The sequence below is a fragment of the Seriola dumerili genome, unplaced genomic scaffold (assembly GCF_002260705.1).
Source record: "Seriola dumerili isolate Sdu_G_001 unplaced genomic scaffold, Sdu_1.0 BDQW01000016.1, whole genome shotgun sequence".
Taxonomy (NCBI): domain Eukaryota; kingdom Metazoa; phylum Chordata; class Actinopteri; order Carangiformes; family Carangidae; genus Seriola; species Seriola dumerili.
The window spans coordinates 1,970,174-1,989,655 of NW_019174271.1; the positions used below are offsets into that span (position 1 = coordinate 1,970,174).

Below are 19,482 nucleotides of genomic sequence, written 5' to 3' on the forward strand. Positions count from 1 at the left end.
GCGGGAATTGGAAAAGACGAGAATGGGATTTACAGCGCCCCGCCGCCTCCCGCTTCATATGGACGAATATGGACTTCACATTGCATAAAAAACACACACACACACACACACACACACACACACCTCATTCCTAGATGATTAAATAAAATACAGAGTAAATGACATATTTGTTGTTCGGTATCAACATCCGCGCATTTGATTTGACAGTTTCCCACCAGGAGCGGGAGTTCGGGGAGCCGGGGATCGAACCGTCGACCCAGGACCCACCGGACAAACCTGCGCTAGGCTACCACCTGAGCCATAGTACCTCCCTCCGTGCCCGGCTTTCATTTCATACGAAAAGTAAATATATGTGTAATATGTATAAATTTAAAGCATTTAAATTCAACAAACAACACAGAGAGAGCGCGCGCATTTAAACACGAGCCCAGAAAACAGGAAAAAGAAATTGTTGATGTTAAATTCACCGAGGAGAGTTCAGTCTTTCACCGGCTCCTCAGTCACTGTGCTGGTTTTATCATTTACTGTCGGGGGGGGGGGGGGGGGGGGGGGGGGGGGCTGCTGGAGCTCAGTCTTGAAGGCCCTCTATAACAATCATCATAATAATAATGATAATAATAATTATTAATTAATAATAATAATAATAAGAAGAAGAAGAAGAATAAAGAGCTCAAAGTGTAGGACACAGTGAATCAAAGCTCCTGCATATTATTTTATTTTCATCCAACTTTATTTATATTTACTATTTAAACAAAAGATGTTATTGATTAATTCTTTTCATTATCATATTTTAGATATATTTAAGATGTGTGACTTATCATTATTATTTTACATTATTAATAGAAATTATTTTCAACTGCTTATTAACCTTTAAAAAAACTCATGTCCATTCGTGACCCCCGCGTTATTACCACACTGTTCAACCAAAAGGCGCGTTTCTTCTTCATGTGCAGATTTAGCGGCTTGAAGAGGTGAAAGAATGAAAGAATGGAGTGATTCACGCGAAGGAAACAACCAAAACAACAGGAAAGTAATAAATAAATAAATATAGCTGTGTCTGATGACGTGTGGGTGTTGTTGTCTTTTTTATAATTAAGAATGTAAAAATCTAAATTGTAAGAAATCCGTTTGAGACATGTTAAAGTAACTAAATGAAATCAATAATTGAATGAATGTAGTGAACCGATCACACCATCAGAGCACTGAGGAAATAATGATTTGGTGTTTCACAACTATACAACTCAACAGTCCATAGTAATACAACTCAACATGGTCCATAATAATAATAATGATAATAATAACAATAATAATAATAACTGTTCCGGACAGCAGCATTTACAGAGGTCACAGTCACATTGACAGTTGTAAAGTAAAAACTCATCCAACCAATCAGAGGTGAGCGTCAACATCAGTAAAACTCATCTCATTTAGACTTATATGGACATTATACAATTACACTAGAAGGAAAAAATGGATGATCAACAACACACCCCCGCATCAGAGGGGGGGTGAAAGCTCAGGAAAAAAGCGAGTAAGTGGACCTTTGTTTTTTTTATCTCACACTCTCGATCCTTTTGCTTTTTACCTTTCCTTTGTTGTGACAGTGTGTGTGATTTTTAACCCATTTATAATATATAATTTATAAATAAGCCACAGGCCTAATAAGATATTGGTCAATAGTAATAACGGTCGTGGTAAACGAGATGAGAAGAGTAATTTAATTTAGCAAATACAAAAAAGTGACACACAGAACTAAACCAGTGAACCTCTGTCCTGTTGGTTTCTTCAGGACTAAAGCATGTCTCCCTGCTCACCGTGGAGCGGGTCTGGGGTCGGTGGAATGAAAAGGCCTGAGTGAATGAGTGAAGAGGTTCAGCCTTTAAAACAGCGGAGGTGATTTAATGATGAAAACACCGCGCGCCTTCCTGCACGAGGACAGAGGAGTAAAAACCTGCAGGAGCGAGATCATCCCTTCAATTATTCACAGATTCGTGTGTTTCTGCTGTTAACAGCTCAGTGTGACGGTCACACGCCAACCAGCCCTGCAACTATTCAGACCGTATGAGACTGACTGACATTCAGTCACGTCCTGCTCTGAAGTTTCAAAATTAAATGCATCTGCACAACATCCTGACTGAATAAACCTGAGGTGTGTTTTCATCATAACACTTTATCCTTTATATACTACATTTAAATAGACATGTGACTGTCTCTTTCACTCAGCTTGTATTCTGCTTCATGCAGAGTTTATGCAACATTTATAAATATCTCCCCTATCCTGTATGTTCATATGCATCCACTGATATAATTTATCTCCTACCACAAAGGCTGATTTCCGGCTGATTGACAGGAGGTCATGCAACAGCATTTATATTTAGTTAAAGCACTTTTATTAATTCCTTTTTTTCTAAAAAATAACACTGACACGGACGGGCGGTGACGTCCACCAACCCTCACCACAGTTACAGCCTGAACTCTGCAGTGTGCGCTATATAAATGCATCACATTTAATTTCCTCTGCTGTTATTTTAACAGAGAATGTTATAAATAAATATAAATATTATATGTTAATTAAAAATATAAATAATTACGGCTCAGGTCTGATAATGACTTATCGTCATCACTGTTCTAAACACAGTCACACGCATTATTTAAATACTGTGCTGCACTGGATCTTATTTTGAAGTTTGTGATGTAAATGATGAATATGAGGTAATGACTAGAACCGGCCCTCACAGTGTAGGTGTTCATGTTTCATGTGTTCTCCCTGATGTTTTCTGTCACTGCAGTTTCCCTCCACACAGCCCGACTCACTGACAAGTAGCTCCATGTTTGAAGGGATCAGATTAAACTAATATCCGCGGCTCTGCGGCAGTCACGCAGGACAGAGCCTCATCACAGCTAATCTGCTGGCAGGGCCCGCCAGGGGCCCGACTGGGGCCCGCAGAGAACCCACATCACTGCAGACAGGGGACACGGACAGCGGTTCAGAGGGACACAGGAGACTTTGCTGCTGACTCTATCTATCTATCTATCTATCTATCTATCTATCTATCTATCTATCTATCTATCTATCTATCTAGTTGTCAATATGACGTATTTTACTGCAGTTATTTTAATAGCAGGCTGAGCAATAAGAACAAATTAATACACTAAAGTAATGTAGCTACAAGCGCTAATAAATCCATTCTCCACATGTAACCAACATTTATTTCATTTTAACCACCTTCATATTTTCATGACTTTAACTCCCAAGAATTTCAAACAAAAAAATCATCATATTAATTATAACAATTTAAAAATAATATGTAGTAGTAGTAGAAAATAAAATTAAAAATCACACACATATATATATATATATATATATATATATATATGATTTTTATATTATATTTTTTATTGATTGAAGGTGTAGTATTTAAAATGAATTAATTAATATTAAGCGGCGATAATAACCGTAAGTAGGCTATATAATAGCGGTTTTTATATATAGTAGTATATATATCAGTTTAAAACAATTATTCTCTATTAACAAAAACACATTTAGTGAGGATGAGCTGAAGCAGTTTATCAGTCAGTTTCTCCTTCATCACACAAATCGGCCTGTTTACTAAACTTAATATAGGGCTACTTTCAATTTGAGTCACTTTTAAAATTGTAAACGCTGCAGCCAACATCCAATTATATATGCGTGTATATAAAACCAACAAAAACAACAACAAACCAGATTGTTGGGTTTGTTTTTTTTATGAGATTTGATGGCAATAATAAAAATAATAAAATGTCATTCACACGATGTCACAGTTGAATTGAGTGTCTTACCCTCAGGAAAGACTATTCTCATTTTCAGGTAGCTTGTGGTGAGCCGGATGATTGACGCTTTATCCAGCTGGGAGGTGATGGCGGAGGGTAACGGCAGCAGTTTGGCCAGTTCATAAAATTCACTGTTCTCCTTTTCCCGTCGAGTCCGGGCCGCGTTTTTAGATTTCTCCTTCATGTTGTCTTCTCTGTGTCACTGACGACTTCTCCTCTCAGTCCGTGTCCAGGTGTCTCATAGCATGTTCACGGCTCCACACAGGGACCTGCACTTCTTCCTCTGCTCGGCCTAACATCCACAGCTGCTGGCGCGCCGACACACTCCCATAAGTCCAGGTGTTTCGCTGGTTGGCGACAAGCGGGACACGGCTAATTCCTGGATTTCTGAGGATTAAAGTGTCACTGTGGTCAGCCCCATTGGAGGGCTCACCACACACTCGGACCCATTTACCTTCTGTTACAGGGAACTGTGGAACCACTGGAGACACAGGACGAAACACCATCAGACAGACCTGTATTTTCACCTTCATCAGGTAAGCTATCACTTACACTGAGTAGATAGCTAACTACAACCAAAAATGACACTTGTTTGAATCTTTCTGCAAACATTTCGTGTTTTAAAGTCATGTTAACTATAGGTCTATATACAGGCTGCTTGTTCTCTTACCTCAGATAGAACCGACAGTTTGCTAACGTGGCGCTTGTTGGGCTCAAAAGTGTCCGAGCATAATCTCCGAAATCCCCGACATCGGCATTTCTTCCATCCTAAGTGATTTTTATGGACAGCGGCGCATCCAGAGTCTCCTCCGTGGTGAAGGCTCGAGGACCTGCCCACCGCAGACGGCTGCACTTCTATTGGACGATGGCACGCCCTGTTCACACGTCTATTGGCTGCTCTTTATAATGACGCGCTCCAGGAGGAACGGGGATTGGCTGGTGGAGATGTTTCGCCTCTGGCCCAGGCTGGATCTAAAAACTCCCGGAGAACGTTCACCCTCCGATCTACAAACTGGTCTGCAGAGCTCCTTCAAAATATGTCACTTAAAAACAGCTATTTTCTATTAACAAAAACACATTTAGCGAGTAGTTTATCTGTCAGTTTCTCTGTCATCACACAGATCGACCTGTTTACTAAACTTAGTATAGGGCTACTTTCAATTTGAGTCATTTTTAAAATTGTAAACAACAAAATATGGAGTTACACTTGTCAGCTATAATATAGTATATAAATATTTCTTCATATATGTTGATTTTACAAACAAGTTTCCTGATGTGATGAGAACTGTCAGATTTCTGAACGCTGTTTATATCCTGAGCCTATATTGTTTCCCTGAGAAGGCAGAGGCCTCTCCAGCACGCGCTGCTCAGCTAGAGCTGCTGAGCTTCATGTTTTCTTTACATGGCCCATAGGTTTATGCAGCCTACGTCCTCTACACTCAAAATTAAAGCTGGAATTGGTTTTTAAATTTGTTCAAAATGAAAAGTAAAATGTTTATCAGTTCAGTCTCTCACAGGCTGAATCATTACACGGGGTTCATTCTCAGTTTCTTGGTAAGACATTTTCTTCAACGTGCAGTTCACAGAATATATTTCCTGTCACAAATAAAGGATTAATGTTTACTGGTGAACTATACTGTGCAATCACACAACAACAAGGGTCAGCAGGTCCTGGAGCCTCAAGCCTCATGAAGCTGTCACCTCACATTAACGCACAGCCAGTAAGATCAATGTTGTTGGCTGATTCAAGCTGTTCTTCATATTGTCCAACGCTTTGTGGAAGTCGACAGTCGCCAGCAGGAAGAAGGACTCATGATTATTATTCTTCATAATTCACCATATTAATTTAAGTGTGAACTGGTTTTCATGCTGTTGCAAAGCAAACTTAAATTCTAGGCTGCTGTCTGTTTCCATACAGGACAGGGTGATGGTGGTAAAGCGTCCACACTCCACCATGTCTCTCTCTCTCTCTCTCTCTCTCTCTCTCTCTCTCTCTCTTCTCTCTCTTCTCTCTCTCCCGCTCTGGTGGTGTTGGATCCGGTGCGGCCAGTCGGTAATGGGATCCAGCTTGCGGTGAGAAAATCATCGCTGCTTCAACCTTCACTCCAGCTCCGAGTTTAATCAGACTGCATCTGTGGAAAATGTGGATCTGATCATCTACGATAGTCCAGATGATGAACGTCCAGCATCAGGACGGACTCGGCCCAGATATGTCGGTTGACTATAGCCTACTGTTAAAAGATGAGGGTTTCATTGTTATTATAGAGGCACTTACGGAAACACATCTTAACCAAAGTTAACACAAACTATAAATCTTAATGTGTGTTTCTCACTCTGTAGTGTGGATCTTAAAATTATTTTTGATGTGGAAAAAAAAATGAGATAGAAAGGACTGGATTTTCCTGAACAAATAATGTAACAGAAATTATTATTACTGCTGTTAAATATTCTTATACTACTACTACTATTGTTATTATTATTATTATTATTATTATTATTATTATTATTATTATTATTTTATATTACACTGGTAGGTGTTTACTATATGTGAACCCAGGGCTGGATTACCAAACAGGCACAGCTGTGCTAATTTAAATTTCATTAATCAATCACTTGAAGCCTGTTCTTAAAGACAAATTGCAGTTTACCATTTTGGTGCTTCTATGTTGCAGACTCCAAATCATTTATATGTTCAATGAACTTACACCACAGCAAACCTGGGGCCACACAGTATTCCATTATATCACTGACAAACTGGACAAACTGCACGGACAGACCAACGCTGGTACAATGACAATCCTGTTTTGTCTTCAACTGGTCAGGTACAGTCTGTGTAACTTGATTTCACATGATTTCTTTGTGTCACATTCATATGTGGAAAAAAATCAGATAGGACTTAAATATTTGCTGTTTCAGGATTTTAGAAATACTGGTCATAAATATTGAATAATATTTAATATTTATCCTCAAATAATATCATATTCTCCCACAGAACAACTGCAGCCATAAAGGACATTTTTGACTATACCCCAAAATATTAACATCTGGTTATTAAAGATAAATACATAAATAAATAATTGTACAGTAATTTTACAATAATAATGTTTTTAACTTTTCAATTATGTATTTTGTGAATGTTATCTTCCAATATATGGTTTATTGTTTTCAAACCTCTCTGTACACTGCCATGTATTTGACTGTGGTGAAAAATAAAAAATCTATGCTGGGTTAAAGCGTCATATATGGTCTAAAAATACCAAACTGTCCGAAAAATCAAGTGTGTGCAAGTACAAACTATTAGTTATTGTTGGGTTCTGTTGGACCATTGGGATGCAGGGATTATCGGGTTGTGATAAATTATTTCAAAATTTTAATTTAAGCTAAATGAGTAACTTTGTCTGTGCAGTTATTTCTGCATTTGAGTTTCTGCCAGGGTTAAAGTGTCATTGATACTGTGGTGGTTGACTCAGTAACATTTCATAATCATTTTCCTCAGTCCGTTTCTTGCATTGTAACAGGGAGTATAAGCATATTGGCCCAGTGTCCAACGTTTTTTAAAGATTCTTCTGTCCGCGCGGAAGATGCCAGAGACAACGTTCAGTGCCAGCAGGCCTTTTCCACAGAGCATATGTTGACATGTCAAAGAATTAAAAGCAAAGATGGACATAATCAAATTAATGATGGCTGAATTCCATTTCACTGGCTCACTGTCACAATGCCATGGCTTACTGGGACACTTGAACAGGACAGAGCCATTGTTAATGTTATGAGTAACATATGTGCTTTTCCTGCTATAACAAGTCAATGTGTCTGCTGTGAAAAAGGTCTCTACAGGAAGTAATGTGGCCTTTAAGTCGTGATGTAGGGTGTGGAGGTCAGGGTGACTGGAGACTGGAGTTTGCATTCTGTCTCAAACCTAAGGCTTTTTTTTTAATCAAGTGTTATGGCTGAAGCCAAGAACACAGCTCAAAGGACCTAAAAGGCCCATAAACTGTGAAGTTGCTTTTAATGAAAAAATAACAAGCTTACTTTAGGGTTGGGTGGTAATAAGGTAATACAGTGTCCTGGGGTAGTAAAGACAGTGTCCATGTCTTTACTGTCATTAAAATCTCTGCAATGTGTGCATATATAGTCTATAATAAACACCTTTAGACTGTTTGTCCAGCACCACTGACTGCATGGTTGAAGATGCTATGAAAGTGATGACAGAACATTTTCTAAACGATTTAATTTGTCAGATAAATAACCTGTGAGGGAAGACTTTCTAAGTATTTAGAAGTGATAATAACTGCACATTACGTAACAGCTTCTCCTCAGAAGGAAGAATGCTCTGAGCAACCTGAATGACGGTCACACAGAGAGGGATGGTCGAGAGACAGACAGGGATGGTAAGCACTCTGGCCCACTGAGGCAGTTGAATTTCTCCCTGTGCTCCTGAGAGCCAGTCTGTTGTCAATGTGTTTGTGTGCGTGTGAGAAAGAGGGTGGTGCTGGGAGTGACTGGTACCACTTTACAATCAGACGCCCCTTGCAAAAGATTTATGAATAGTTTATAACTAGTTTATTAATTCGCTTGCTAACACTATAATTCATTTAAAAACTGTTATAACACATTTGATAAAAAGGGCAACAGTGACCTGTTACTTGCCAAATAGTGAGCCCACATTTCTCTGTACTGTTCAGCCTCATATCTCATTAGTTGCTGAGCTTTCTTTGTTTTCTCCATCATCAGCATTTGTAGCTGCTGCTTCATCACATGTTTGTTAAATTAGTAGCAGTTAACCACCGTCAGCATCTTAATGGTAAAAAAGTTTCATTTGGAAAACCAAATTCTGGCAGATCACATGATCATATCAAATGACCAGATTCATCCTCTAGGGCCTTGGCAGTGTTGTTTACCTTGACATGCTCTCAGCAGCTGTCCTCATTCTAATCACAGCTGTTGATCAGAGATTAACATGGAGATGCTTTCTGCTGGTTGGTCTCTTCTTTAGGACTTTAACATGCAGCTAGAACACAGGTGGGAACCTTCCTTTACCTTGTGAACTGCTCACTCATTCTTTGTCCCTGTTCACATCTCTGTGATTCTCCTGATGGAGGAATCCTGTGATTCCTCCATCCATCTTCATGTTCAGTTATAGATAAATAATTAGTTATAAATAATAGTAACTCATTAGTAAGATTAATGAGTAGTAAGCATAAACTTGATCTTGCCAAATAGTGAGCCTGCATCGATGTATGAAAACTGTGTTATAACTTGTTTACTTATGATTTATAAAGTGTTAACAACCAGATTATAAACCATTTATAAATCCTTTATGAGGGTAGTCTGATTGTAAAGTAGTACAGACATCTTTTATCTTATTATGAGAAGTGTAAATATATTTTCGGTTCATTATGAAACTTTATGTTTACATAACTAATAGAAAACACTGAATGAAAATAAAAACATGTTAAAAACGTTAATGTAACATGACATGGAAAATCGCAGTTGAAGTGAACTGTAGACATGTGGCGGGAAATGGTATTGCAGTGATGGGTATTACCATATACCATGGAAAAATTTGGGGAAGGTTTAAGGGTATCAAAAATGAGATACTGCCCAACCCTAGCTTACAGGCAGACAGGACTGCAAGTAGTCAGCACAAAGTAAAAATACTAAGGATCAACCCTGGAACAGAAGAACACGGAAACACTTAAGACACAGGAATAATTATGTTTCTATTAAAACCTTGACAACCATCGATTCTATGTAGATCTTATAGGCCGGTTTCTCTTCTTAATAATGACCTCAAAGGAGCTATTTGTAAGTTTTGCTATTGCTACATAGCTAACATTATCATTAACAGCTGTTCACGTACTAGTCTGGAAGACGGGCTGTGAGTTCAGTATCAAACTTCATTCTTTTACTCCCCAACAGCTGTCTCCAGAGGTGGAAAACAACCATCTTGTTTTACTTCTATTTCTATAACTTATTTTTTTTCTACTGAAGTTAGCATGCTAGCCAGCTAGCTGAAGCCTGTTTGAGTGGTCTTGTCACTTTCTGATACTGAGTCACTGTAGCATCCAGTCTGCCCTGAAGAAATAGCTGCTCAGAGGACATATTATAACCTTTGTATTGTAAACGCAACAATGGATGAAACTCTTGGGAAGACTGGTGAGTAAACAGCTGTTAATACTAATGTTAGCTATGTAGCAATAGAAAAACTTACATATTGTTCCTTTAAAACTTTATGTTAAGTGCTAGGTAAGTTGGAAGGAATTTTTTACCCAAAATGTATCATTTTGAGCAGAATGGATTTGTTCAGGGTAGACAGGGTGTTCACAACACAAGGAGGGTACTTCACTGACTTTTAGACTACGTTCACACTGCAAGCCGGAGCGCTCAATCCAGATTTCTTTCTAGATCCAATTGTTTTACGTAGCTGTTCATATTATCTTTTAAAATTTAAACAATATTACACTCCAATGCGAACTGGTCATGACCCTTATGTGACCCGCATGCGCAGAAGAACAACAAGACGTCGCACTCAGCACTTGAAGAAGAGAAGAAGTCGTCACATTGAATGTAGGATCATACTGGAAAAAAAAAAAAAGACGTATAATGTTTGTCATTTATATTATTATGATGCCTGTTTATTTGTTCATTATATATACCATATTGATATGTTTTGTAATTAAACATTTTTCAATAAAAAACAAAACAAAACAAGAAGTCAGGAATAACAAACATGGAAGCCGCAGATGTGAGCGTTTACAGTTTAATTTTTAAGTTATTGTGCGGTTGAAGCAGGCGAATGTGGAAGCATGATGAGTGTAATTATTATTATTTTGTGGAGCAATGGCCGCTACTTTGGTACAGAGGTGTGTGTGGATGCGGAGTTGGAGTCTGGAGTGGTGGGATCGTGACGTGAATGGCTTCAATGAAACAGATTTCATCCAAAATTTCAGGATATTGAGGGCTACATCTGTCTGCGCCTATATTGGCTGGCCACAGGGGCGTGTTACCACACGCTGTCAAACTTGTTCTGATCGCGAAGTTGCATTGAATTCCGATACGGGTCACATGGCTGTTCAGACTGATGTCGCATTTAAAAAAAATCTGATCTGTAACTGATTTAGAACCACATATGAAAGTGGCCCAAATCGGATTTGAAAAGATCAGATTCCATGTGATTTGTGCTGTTAATGCTGTCATTAAACAAAAAAAATCTGATTCAGGCCACTTGGGCCTGCTGTGTGAACTTAGTCTTTGACGATACTTTAAGACGCAGAGAGAGCCTTTATTAGAATGGAATGGCTATGTTATTTTCTGTTATAAAGGGAAATATCTTAGACCCACAAGCTGAAATTATACTTACATCCACTCCCTTTATACATAGTTGAGGAACTAGACAGTGCTGCCATTTATCTCCCCTACTTTTTACCCTGGATATTGAGCCACTATCCATGGCAAACCAGTGTAGTCACACCAACATAACAGGTATAAAAGTAGAACATGGAGAACATCAAATAGCCCTGTATGCGGATGATGTTATCCTGTTTTGCTGCAGTTTGAACTAAACTTTACCCACCTTGTTAGTTGGGTCAGTCCTCCGATTTTACCATGTCTCCAAATGAAGAATGTTGTTGCTTTGTTTCTTCTAAATGTGTATATAAGTTACTGTTCTCCATATTAACTTCAAAGGCCATGTGTCAATGTGTTGTCATCATGACTTATTTCTGCTGCTCCAAAGTGGCCAGAAACATCTGTGCCAACCCACTCCACTTGCTGGCCTGTACCCGTGTAACATGTTTCTACTTCTACCAGAGAGATGGAGTAGCAGGAAAAGAGGCTTCATCAGTCTGGTGCTGAGTTTTCTTAGACACCTGTTCAAACTTTGGTCACCTGTGGTCATCTGTTGGTATAAACCTTTACAGGCAAGACACTGTGTATTCCAAAACTGGCTGTTGTACCCTACAGTTATGTTGTGATGATAACTGCTGCACTGAGAACTAAGGATAACTTTCTATGGACCAGACCACCCAACGCCATAGAGCTGGATGGCTGGTTGGCAGTAGTGCCTGCAGCCGCAACAGGAGATCCTGTCTTATTTTTTGGCTGCATCCACTCACTCACGTTATGAGTCTAGATTGAAGAGGAGAGCAGGAGATAAAGGAAGAGTTGGTGGTTTGATGCCCAGTGTTGACACTGCAGATGTGGAATTCATGTTGAGGCCGTTCTGTGTTCTGGTTCTGAGTTTGATGTAAGGATCAGACACAGAATGAACTTCATATTGGCAGGCATACTATTTCATTTTATCGTCTCGTGGTTTTTTGGTTGTTTATTGTAGCAGCTTGGGTTGGTCTTGCTGTTGTGTATTGTTGTTACTATCTTTAGTAGTTAGTTAGACAACTGTTCTCATGATGATGCTGCTGAATGAGGAAACCTGTTGCTTCATGTCGACTTTTACTGCACGTTTCTCTGGGATATTCAATACAGTATATAACACTGTATTGTAGCCTGTTAATCAGCTGCTGCTGTTGTTTTTCAGGCCAGTTGGTTGGTCTTTGAAATGCATGTGGTCAGAGGCTCATCAGAGTTTTTTTTAACTTTAGTGCTAAAAAATGAACCACTCTCTCTCTCCCTCTCTCTCTCCCTCTGCAGTAACCAGAGGCAGTAAGTCAAAGTGATGAGAGTGTGAGAATCATACAGGCAGACAAACTCTGTCAGACAACAGCAGCCAAACAACGAGGTGTGCAACTACAAGAGATATCAGGATCTGGTCTTGAGGTAAACTGATGCTTTTTTTCAGAAGCTGATTGACACATTCAGTGGATTTGACAACAGTAGATGAAATCACTGATACACATTTCTAAATTTCAATGTTTGCACATTTGTGTTCTCATAAAGATGATGTTTTGGGTTTAGGAAGAAGGAACAGAGAATTTTTCCTGTTTGACACAGTGAAGCCACATTCTCCCACTGCAGATCCAGCATGCTGCGTTTTATCTCTGAATCACAATATCATTTAATATTTACTTTTTTTTTTTTCAAAACAACAAATCCATATTTCATAGATTGTGTCACAAGGACTACAGGTCTTAACCCTTAACCAACCAATTTGACATGGGTTGGGGTGACGTGTTGTCATACAGAAAACAATTGGGAGGAGGGGTTTGTTTCCATGGTGATTTGGTTGTTATTCTCAAGAGTCTGTTTCCGTTTACTTTTGTCTTTTTAAAGAAACAAAAACATAAGTTCAGATCTTTTATACATGACGTCTGGATCCATCATCCTGTCTGGTTCTGCCTACATCTGAATACTTTATGTTCATGACACAATGTTCAGAAATATTACAGCCTAGATTATTATAAACTGTGAGTGGAAGTACAGGTCGGCTACCTGTCTGTTTCATGATTCATGGTGTGAATGCACTGGGTGGAAACACTCGAGTGAACATTTATCCATCACGTGTCAAACGTACGTATTTTCTGCTGAGCCTCCGTCTTCTCCTCAGTCTATGAAAGGAAACAAGTGACTTGTTTACTCTGCAGTCGCCTCCGTCATGTATCTTGGCTGGAATTGATTTTTTGAGTAAATGTTGTGGAGCTCAGTTTTCACAGACAAACTACAGTGGCATACAGAAATGGAAGTGAGTGTTCCACTGGCATCTGCTCCGTCTCGCGTCAGGACGGCCTCCTTCACTGGATGTGGCTCATCAAATTGTGGAAAGCTGAAGATGGACCTTCTCCTCAAAGTAGAAAAGCCTACCCCAGCATGCTTCAAAGGAAATACCCGTGGGATCATCTAACTGTGTCTGAAACAGAAGAGTTGGCTGGGTCTTTCATAAGTACTGCTCTCAGACAGGGTGTGGTCAGATGAGGCCTTGACACTGATGCTGTGTCTCAATTCAAGTACTTCAGACTCACACTTGTTGTTTTGACTGCATACGTGCATTCACATTGACCAGTACAGCAACATGCAGTGATCTATAAGTACCTGGATTCTTCACTCAAAACAGTCCAAAAATTGACTGTAAAACGACGGACACTTCTTACCCTTAACTGTCACCATCTTGGCCACGTAGCAGAAGGGGAGGAGCCACCAATGTATTTTCAAACTTGTGAAAACGACAGAAGAAAAAAGACACGTCGTCTGCGTTAATGGCAGCTTAATTTCCATGTTGCGTGACACACGGGGCTAACAGGAAGTAAAAACGTTCATTTTGAAGTCAAGTGAGCAAAGCAGCAGGTGGACGACAAACATGGTCAACTGAAATTTATACTCTACACCAGTGAGTTTACTGAGTACACAGTGTAGTACATGTGAGTGTAATGTGTACACAGTGTACTACATGTGAATGTACTGACTGAAGACACAGCATCAGTCTCACAAAGACAAAAGACCAGAAGATTCTCAGAGACTGAAGAAAACTGTATTGGTTGTTTGATGGTTGAATCTTGTTACAATATATTTGGTCAAGAAAAACAGACTTTGAAGGTATTGTGCATCACTTGTCACAGGTTACACACCTGCTGTGACATCACTGACGGAGGTGTGGCAGCAGCAGTTTGTTACCTGACAGAATTCAGTGTTAAATTAAGTGGAATCAATAAAATAAAAAACACAAAATATGTTTAAGGAACTAAAATATATATTTTTTCTCACCGATGCTAAATAATCAGAAAAATCCAAAGTAAACGAGGCACAAATTGACCTTTTTCTGCACTAACGGACCATAATGCAATGCAGTCACAAACCATATGTTTTAAGTAAGAGGTGAAGGTCACTGACATTAGAATGATTAAACAGAAGTAGATAATAAAGCTGATACAGAATCAATTCCAAATTCCTCCTTCACCACAGTCGCCGTTGACTCCTGGAACTTTTCTGATGATGATGATGAGTTTTTTCATCGTCGTTCCTCAGCTGAGGGTCATGTCAGACACCTCTGTGTTGACCTGAGCAGCGATGCTTGCAGGTGTTACATTCAGGTGCACGTCGTACTGCTGGTCCAGACCCAGGTAGCTGTCACTCATCAGGTACAGTGTGTAGATACACCTGGAACCAGACGTTACAGGGACCAACAGTTAGAGCACACAGTGATACAAAGGCCTTAGAGAGAATGGACCTGATTTTACTGTAGCTGTAAGATTACTAAGAAATGAAGTTAATCTCAAGTCCAGTGTTCTTTATACACACAAGCTAACTGCTAATGCTCACACTGCACTGTGCTAGTCCATTTAGCTGGAAACATGCACGTCAATGGTAAACTGGCTTTGTTGCTACTATGGCAGAAAGGATTTATTCTGGCAACACAGAACTCTGCAGCTTCTGTTGTTCCACTACTTTTCGCAGATAAAATCTCTCAAGTATTGTGTATATATTCCATACAGCTCAATCGCTGTCTGAAAAATATTATAATGAACTATTATAAAATCAGTGAGCCACATTGTTACATTGGGTGACATGTTCCTTCATCACCATGGACACCCACACCATCCTGCTGTCCCAAATAATAACTAGGGAATGAAGTGTGGATTATTACGCCACTGAAAATAGTCCCCCCCTGTTTGACTAACATTTGCTGTTCTAGGACATTACTGAGCTTTTTTACTAATTGACTTCTTATCAAGTCTTATCAAAAAATGAAACTAAATGTTAGTGAGCTGTTTTGAACTCTTTGTAACGGACAGCCATCAACAGGGTACAGTGGTACAGTAATGGTTTGGTCATCACAGCCTAGTTTCCAATTCACTGAGGCGGGACATTCGAAACAGTGAAACTAGCAGGAAGATGAAATGACTAATTAATTATATCTGTTAACTCAGAGCTTTTCTCTGTGAATGAATCGAATTTCTTTCTTTAATGTCAAACATCTTTGCATCAAAGTCAATAACATTTCATGGATTTTGTGAGTGGTAGGGACCGCATCACAACCTGCAGCCTTCTCTTAAACTTATATAAATGTTAAAGTGACGGTGAGGCTCTGACCTGCACCTGGCCTGGAGTTTACCTGGGGGTGTTTCACTGACCACTGAGGTGTTTGCTCTCTGTCAGTGTGTATGGAGTGTGTTTGTGTTTGGTCTAAATCTTCTTACTTTCCGGTCTTCTCCGGGGTGTAGAAAGCCACAGACACAGTCGTGTGGTTGCGTATGTATCCGACCCGTTTCACAGCCAGCAGCTCCCTGCGATCCACCTCCCCGAGGACCAGGAACCAGCCTTCATCCTTCATCTTGGGAAACCTGGGAGCCTGGGCCTTACTGTCCTGCTTCCTCTGAAACAGCAGACGCACGCTTCAGTTCAGCTGTGATACGGAGGCTGACTTAGTTTATGATGATGACATCTCAGCTGAGGAGCCTCTACCTGATCTAAGATCAGATAATCCCTGACAGGGAAACTCAACCCACACTGTTGAATGTGATGTTATGCTTCACAACACAATAAAGCTGGTAAAGAAATCTGATTTCTATCTTTTGTGATACATCAGTGTATCACAATTACTTCTTTAACTAACAGACCCAGAGGTGCATTCTCTTATTTTGAATCACTCTGCATATGAGACTGAAGAATGAACAGATCTTTCATATACAGCATCAAACCATGTGCCAGTTCCATAACTGCTCTGTTCTTTCCTCTGACTGAGCTCTAACTTTGAAAAAAGGACAGTCACTAAACATTCTGGCTCTGAGTTGTTTTTGTGAACGCTGCGTCCCAGCACCAAGCTGCAGCTATGTTAAAGTTTCAAAGGGATAGTTCAAGGCGGACTAGAGATATTTTCACACAACAGTCCCCTGACGTGATGGAAGCACAACACTAAATCACCAGAGTGATAAGTATCCACAACATCTGAAGATCAGTATATCTCTGAGACAGACATGCATCTGCAGCCAACATGCAAAGCAACCTGAACAAAGAATGAAAAAACAAACTGCAGCCTGAACAGAGGAGCAGCAGTTCAATCCTCATTCCTCCAGAGGAGCTGTTATTATTCTCATTCAAAGGTTTCTGATAAACAAGTTGGAGTCACACTGTACTCTTACTTTGCTGCTGTGAATTAACATTCACTCTGCTTTCAGCTCTCTTTCCTGAGGGAAATACCTGAGCTGCCAAATGCTCCACTGTTCACCTGCTAGCTGCTAACTCTTTCTGCTCTTCATCAGGTCGTGTTCAGTGGGTTTTTAGAGCGTCTCAGTGAAAACAGCTGCCTGCTGCTGGAGACCAGCTTGATCTGGACCATAAAACCACAACAATGAGCTACAAGATGCTGAACAGCTCTGTGCAGCTGAGGCCTGGACTATGGAGCAGGCTCTGAAGTTAATGAGGTAACTTCAGGTTTAACTCAGGGTGTCCAGGGTTACGATGGTGGTCCGCTTCTTACAGGGATAAATCACCATGGTAACTGATGCTGAACTACTTAACTTGAGAGCACTGACCAGTCAGACTGGATCCCAACAGGGACAAAAGAGTTTGCAATAAAGTGATCAATAATATAGATCAGTAGATATTTGTGTAGATCAGTGGATGGTTTTGACTCTGCTTTTAAAACAGAGCTTCTAACTACAGTCTATGGCTTCTAACAAACAGAGGAGAGTTTATCACTAAATAACTACATAATAACTATTGCAGCTTCATTTGAGCTGAACACAGGTTCTTTAATCTGACAGGATTCCTGACAATGATGATGCTTTTAGTCTTTTCTTCATCACTGCAGCTCAGAATAACACGAGGAGACTCTGACCACAACTGGAAATAGAAATTAAACACACACTGTTCAATATTTCCATCATTATAAATGGACATTTCAGTCAGACTGACTCATCAGACATCAACTACTTCTCTCCTCTTTATCTGCATCTCATGTTTATAACAGTTTGTTCATCATCAGACAAAAGCGAAAACTAAACTAAACTCTGTCTGAGTTTCTTCACTGGAAATAATTTCTTGTTGTTTCTTTTCTTTTCTTGTTTCTTTACATTCCACCTTGTTGAACATCATGTTATGACATCATTGCAAGAGTATTCATCTGCAGTTATTAGTGTTTCTTCTTATATCATATTAATACTTTATTCATTGTTCTAATGATGACGCTTATAATTAACAACTCTTTCACATGAATGTGCGTAGTCTGATAGGTGAACCAGACTTAACTGAGCCAGTTGATAGTACAGGTTATCAGGAATGTCAGTGTCCGGCTCAGTGATCCCTGTTATGTTAGTGCAGGCCTCTGACGGTGAGATCGTCACTACCACTGACTCTCTTTCACATTACATCTGTTCTTAATAGAAAGTATTAATTACTGCAGCTTTAGGGTTAAACAGTTCTAATTCTTTTAAGTATGTTGTTTACATCTTATGTGTGTAAACAGGATATGCAGGTACATACAGTACATGTTCATAATGATACATCGCTGATTTATTATGTTAGACATACTGACCCTCTGCTGGCCCAGGTTGATGCGTCTCAGTGACACCTGCAGGACGTACTCCTGGTCGGCGTGCACCTCCAGCCAGCTGCTCTCCTCCCTCAGGTTCGCTCCTGCTGCAGGAAGCCGACGCTCCGTCTGCTCCTGACTCTGCTCCCACCAGCCCTTCACAGTCATCCCCACCTCCACCACCGGGAGGTGACTCAGGAAGGACCACGCCTGAGCAGGGAGGAGGAGGATGGTGATGAGAAGGAGAGAACAGATTAGTTCATCTGTAGATGAATCAGCAGGTAGATCAGCAGGAGCTCTGCATTAAACTGATTTACATCTAAAAAGATCAGTGGATCCCACATTGTGCACCGGTTGATCACCAGTGAGCTGACGGACAGTTTGCTCAGACAAACACTGACACAGACACCAGAGCGGTGCTCAGGTCGTGGGTTGCACCTGAGCAGACACATAGTATAGTATGAGACAGTGAGTCATTTCATGTTCATGTGCCTCGTTACAAATGAACCAGGAGGTTGAACAGGAAGTTCTACTCGCTGATATGTAACTTATTTATAGGGAAGTTTTAGTGGCTTTAAGGATCATAATGAGTGATACATAAACCTCTTGCACTCTGTGTGTTTATTTACCTGACAGTGATGACGAGCATTATTAGCTATTATTGGTTAGCAAGCTAAAACAAGCTAACTCCGTTTCAATTACAGAGAAACACATTGACATCCAGAATCCACTGGTTGGTTTGTTTTGTTTTCACTCCACAAACAAACTGCTGGAGTCAAGACTGGAACTGGACTAAGACACATCTTCATGTGGTCTTGTTAGGGTTAGGGTCTGGTTGTTAAGTCTGATTTAAAGTCACCAAACCAAACCAAACCAGACCAGACCAGACCAGACCAGACTAAACTAAACTAAACTAAACTAAACTAAACTAAACTAAACTAAACTAAACTAAACTAAACTAAACTAAACTAAACCAAACTGCTTGTTATGGAAGCACCATGACTCAACACAAGCTGTGACAGTGACGATAAACCCACTTTACTTCACTTTAGGAGTCTGCACAATTAAAACATTAAAAATTACATTTCTGGGAAACACCACATTCTCACGATCTTTTTTTATTCATCCCGTGTTCTTTACTGGTCTCAGACCATTAGTTCCTGCTCTGAGGCAATGACTAGATGTGTTTTAACACCTGTTGTTGCTGCACTGCTGTTTTTTTGTTTGTATGTTATGGAGGGAAAGAATAAGAC

General features: G+C 39.8%; 2 protein-coding genes across 2 annotated transcripts in view; both read right to left on the reverse strand.

The window, feature by feature from the left end:
* LOC111226025 (single-minded homolog 1-A-like) overlaps nt 1-3,997 on the reverse strand; it is a 42,298-nt gene extending 38,301 nt beyond the window's left edge. The window contains exon 1 of the mRNA XM_022751106.1: nt 3,823-3,997. Within this exon, the coding sequence (XP_022606827.1) occupies nt 3,823-3,997 (175 nt within the window). The remainder of the gene's footprint in view (nt 1-3,822) is intronic.
* A 10,219-nt stretch (nt 3,998-14,216) lies between these two features.
* The window catches only part of ascc3 (activating signal cointegrator 1 complex subunit 3), a 203,325-nt gene continuing 198,059 nt past the window's right edge, over nt 14,217-19,482 (reverse strand). The window contains exons 40-42 of the mRNA XM_022750817.1: nt 18,233-18,439; nt 15,897-16,072; nt 14,217-14,856 (exon numbers count right to left, since the gene is read on the reverse strand). Coding sequence (XP_022606538.1) covers nt 14,721-14,856; nt 15,897-16,072; nt 18,233-18,439 — 519 coding nt within the window. The 3' untranslated portion in view covers nt 14,217-14,720. The remainder of the gene's footprint in view (nt 14,857-15,896; nt 16,073-18,232; nt 18,440-19,482) is intronic.